Source organism: Homalodisca vitripennis, unplaced genomic scaffold, assembly GCF_021130785.1.
Source record: "Homalodisca vitripennis isolate AUS2020 unplaced genomic scaffold, UT_GWSS_2.1 ScUCBcl_875;HRSCAF=3763, whole genome shotgun sequence".
NCBI lineage: Eukaryota > Metazoa > Arthropoda > Insecta > Hemiptera > Cicadellidae > Homalodisca > Homalodisca vitripennis.
Window position 1 is genome coordinate 82,813 of NW_025777004.1, and position 4,910 is coordinate 87,722.

The 4,910-nt window shown below is 36.5% G+C and overlaps 1 protein-coding gene across 1 annotated transcript; it reads right to left on the reverse strand.

Annotated features, from left to right (window-relative positions):
- Window positions 1–2,798: 2,798 nt before the first annotated feature.
- On the reverse strand, window positions 2,799–4,259 carry LOC124371056 (piggyBac transposable element-derived protein 4-like). Its single transcript, XM_046829367.1, has one exon. The coding sequence runs from the start codon at window positions 4,257–4,259 to the stop codon at window positions 2,799–2,801; it is 1,461 nt and encodes a 486-aa protein (XP_046685323.1).
- Window positions 4,260–4,910: the final 651 nt, after the last annotated feature.

The following is a 4,910-nucleotide window of genomic DNA, read 5'->3' on the forward strand; positions in this document are numbered from 1 at the left end:
AGTATTATTTCTTAATAATAAAAGAAACTTATCCATGTAAGTCCTGGTCCTGCTTGTGCTTCTCGCCATCTCATCCTGTTCCTGGAGGTATTTCTCTGGCTAATTGCATGTTGAACTACTTGTTAAGAACACAACTGTACTATCCAACACAATTTAAATATCTCGTAATGTTTTCCCTGTCGTTTCCATGGAAATATATAATTTGAATAACAATTACTGTTGGTTTTGTTTCTCCTGTTTTATTATACGAAGAGGTTTCTGCATGTCTAATAACAGTCAAGGTGTGATATGTGATAATGGTTGAGAGCTTTGATAAGCCAGGGGATCCTAGAGGTTAAGAGGTAATAGAGGTCATATCTTTAGATAATATGGTGTATAGATAGATATACAGGTCAAATAATGGAGCATATATAACGGGGCAAGTTTAGATCAGTCTTAAATTTCCTCAGATCGTGGCTTTCATAGGTGGGAGCGTTCTGAGTCTGCGAGTTTTAACATCATAGCTTTACCCATAAGCTTGTCCTTTTAAAATTTTTTAGTCCTTCTTAAATAAGATGGTTCCAGAGGCTTGTATATCCTATCGACCAAATGTAATATTAGATGTTTGTGGTAATGCTACTAGAGCTCCAGAGATCAGTTTGTCCCAGAAGTTGGGAATTGTAGTTAAGGGAAGCTTTCAGAGGCTAAGATAGTCACAAAGGTTCAGAGTGCACGAAGATAATCTCATTCAAAAGGTAAATAACTCTCAGCGTGAGATAGTATAGTGTATAGGATATAACAGAGAAAAGATGGTGATAAGGATGGAAATTTCTAGAAACAAGGAGACAGAGGATTTGGTTAACTTTCGCAGATACCCCTCTACTCAATTGCCATGATACATACACGATATTTATACGTTGTCAATTATAACTTTGTTTTTAATCCAAGAATCATGAGTCATTTTCTCTTGACTTGCCAACATTCATTACACTGGCTGGAGCTCTAATATTTTGATTAATTTCTAACCAGTCCATTTTAGTTATGTTATACGATATCTACTATGAAACTATTATTAATATATAATAAAAGGTTTAATTATTTCATGTTACAATTGATAAGCAGGTTCTCCTAGTTAAGGATTCCTGTCAAATTTTCTGTAACATCCTTAACACAAGACTGCTACTGAGTATCCTCGTGTAAAAAAGCGCATCACGTTGCAAAGTGGTGGCGGAGGGAGGTTGGTAAATGTCACTATAACCTAGCTATGTCATCATCAAGTCTTACACACATCAGCTCAACCGTATAATCCCAACCCTGCGAGCAGCGACTACTCTACCGAGCGTTAATAAGAGTATTATCGAACTGTTATGTCCACGGATACTAGACTGTGGTTACGTATAATGACGTTTTAGTTTAATATATTTAAAAATTTATAAATTTTCTGTTTATTAAATTATCAGTATTGAAGGGATTTGGGAATATGAAGGCTTTATTCCAACGTACATAGAGGCCAACTTCACGTTTCATAGTGTCCAGGAAATATAGATTGTAATTTTCAAATTGTTCGCCCTTCATTACCTGTTATTTCCATATTAACCGAGATCTAAAAATTCTCTAAAATGTAACATAATCTCTGCGAACTCTTAGAAATGTTTTTTTTTTTAATTTGCCACATTTTAATTACCTTTAATAATGGCTTATTTGATTAAGCAGTAAAACTTTGTAAGAATATGGGATCACGACATAGTAAACTTTAGAATTATATCTCGTTTTCATACGACTTCTGCATCTAAAATTATTTTAAAAACATTTATATAGTTTTAGATTTGTTCAACTTTATTCAACTGTACAGGCTACCAGTTCTGTTTTGAAGTAAAGAGTTCTCAATGATAATTAACTGCTATTTAAATGCATTGCCAAAATGTCAATCATTTTCGTCTGAAAAGTTTTTATCCTGTCTGAGATGGAAAAAGTTCAGCATCCAATTAGTGGTAAACCGTTTCAACGCTTGTTATTTTTGAAACACGATACATTGTTTTTATTTACAAACATTAATAATAGAGTTCAAAGTGTAGTTATAAACTATTGTTGTTTACATCAATATGCAAGTTGCTTCTGCATTCAAGCTGATAAAAATTAACTAGTTTTTGTTGATGAATTATTTCATTTTTTTAGAGATGAAACATCTAGATCGTCGCGTAACAGATAGAACACGTTAGCTGCCAAAGGTATTTTTGAAACTTCTCTCAAATGCCATGTAGGTCAGATCTGGCCGGCACCGTATATAATGGTAAGACTTTCTGTCGGCCATATCTGACCGGCAACATCAAAAAGCAGGGTTATGTTAGGTTATGTTTTTTTTACTATGTGCTGCGGTCTACAGTCAATTTGTTGAACTTTCTAGCGATCTTGAATATCGCTATTTACCTACAAAACGACTCCCGTTGTTGTCTACTTACTTTAGCGCGGGAAATTAATACTCAAATATTGACTTGTTGTCATGGTATTGTGTCGGCCAGAAATGGCCGGCAGTATTTATTACGTAATATCGATCATTTTGATACTTACAAAATGAATTAAATTCTTGTTAGAAACACATTTTACGTGATGGAGTGATTGTTCAAGGATTGAATAAAGGTACAGCCAATGATTTACAAATGTTTGGTTTAATTTTTACATAAATCAGACATATTAAACCTAACTATCATTTTTTTCAATAAAGTACATTTCCTTGTAAAATATTTAGTTGTGAAATAAAATAAAATTGTAAAAATTTGCAATATTGATAATAATTACATGACACTTTGTTATAAAACATGTTATTTGTGAACTTCACGAAAACAGTCTTTACATAAGTATGGCTTCTCAGGACACTGTTTACAAAATGTGTTCACTTTGCCCAGTTTCTTGGCCACATCACGTCCACTTACTTGTACAGCTTTTTTGTAACACATTTTGCAGTACCTTCTGACCCTGTGTCTACCCTTTCCCTCTCCAGTAAAGTTTTGAGATATAGTCAGATAATGGTGCCCTGTACCTTTTACAGGAGTAATAGTGTTATTATCTAGACCCATAAGTGAAACAGCCAGATTTTCTTTAAAAGTTGTAATTGACATGCAGTGCTTTTTCTGATGTCCGCCTGCTGTAGGTCTTGCTTTCACAGCATTAGTGTAGGCCAGCCAAGAGTTTACAACAGCGGTTCCAAGAACTATTTCTTCTGCTGCTTTATGGTACCATCTTCTTGACTTTCGAACACCAGTGCTATAAGATGAGAGTTGGTCAGACACATCGTTGCCCATCTTTCCCTTGTTGTACTCAACTATCACTAATGGCTTAAAAATGTCATTGCCTTTTTTGTCTATTTTTCCTGTGAGAACGTACTCTACTTCATGTTTGGTGGACAACATTCGCACTTCTCTCTTGTCCTTCCATTTGGTAACTACAATACCATCTTCATTTTCAAGGGCTTTCATTTCTCCTTTTTTTATTTGTGCCTTCATAACATCGGCAGGGAGACCTTTCCTGTTTGCTCTCACAGTACCAACAAGGTGGGTTCTTCTAGCTAAAAGATTTTTGGCAAGTTGCACTGATGTGTAGTAATTATCTACATATAAGATGTGTCCCTTATCCAAGTTATGTTCCATGAGTTCCATGACCACTGAGGTTGAAACTAATTCATTATTTTCATTCTGGATGGTCCCTTTACCCATGTAAACTTTTATACAATAGGTATACCCTTGCTGGTCACAAAGTTTGAAAATCTTTAGGCCATATTTGTGGGCCTTGTTGGGTATGTACTGTCGAAATGACAGTCTGCCCCTAAAGGGAATCATGCTCTCGTCTATTACGAGATCTTGGCCAGCAGATTTCTTGTTCAAAAAAATGTCGTTCATCTTAGAAATTAGGGGCAAAATCTTTGCGATACGCCCATCACGTTCCTCAGCAGCATGATCGTTAAAATGCCAAAAGCGTAGCATTAGCTGGAAACGGTTTCGGCTCATAACTTGAGAAGCAACAGTATTCTTATACAAAATGTTGCCAGACCAGTAGTCTGTTATGCGGGGATGATTAGACAAGCCCATCCATATGAGGATACCAATAAACTTCCACATTTCTACATCATCTGTGGGAGCCCATTTATTAAGTCTACTACTTCGGTTCAACCTCGTTTCTCGCAATACTTTACTGGCATTTCTATTAGTCTCTACGACCATCATTTGTATAATGTCGTCAGTAATGAAAGCTAAGTAATAGTCTACAGGTTTAGCATCATTGGCCATATTTAAATGGTACTCAGAAGTAGAAGTGAAAAAGAAATTCTTGTTGCCTACCTTTAAATTCAGTCCATTCATCCATCATCACTTCTCCGTCATTTTCACCAGAATCGCCACCGTTCATATCATTTGTCTCTATTTCCATTGTAGCCTCGCCTTCATCATCACTACTGTCATGATCCGATTCACTTGGCAAAAAGTCCGGATCTTCATCCGTGTCGTCAACACTTGAACCTATGTTTTCCTCAATTTCATGTTGAGGGTCTGGTTCACTGGACATTGGACAGTCCAAAAGTCTTTGAATTTGTTCTTCATTTACGTCTCTACTACTCATAATGAAATCGTTTACACAAGTTTAGTTTCGTTCAAACTAGGTTAAAAGAAAAGATTACGCACGCACAATAGGTTATTAGAAGATACAATACACTATGGCGGGAACGCAGTGGAATGCACGGACGAGCAATGGTTACTGCGCAGGACAGTGGCTGACAGCGCTGACAGTGGCAGACGGCAGCCCTAACTGATACCAACATCGGCGCACAAAATAGTCGCAACAGTGAGCAATATAGTGCCGGCCAGATCTGGGCGGCAGTGTTATTTTTAATGAAAAATCACAACGAAAAAATGTTGTGCCGGCCAGATATGGCCGACGCTCAA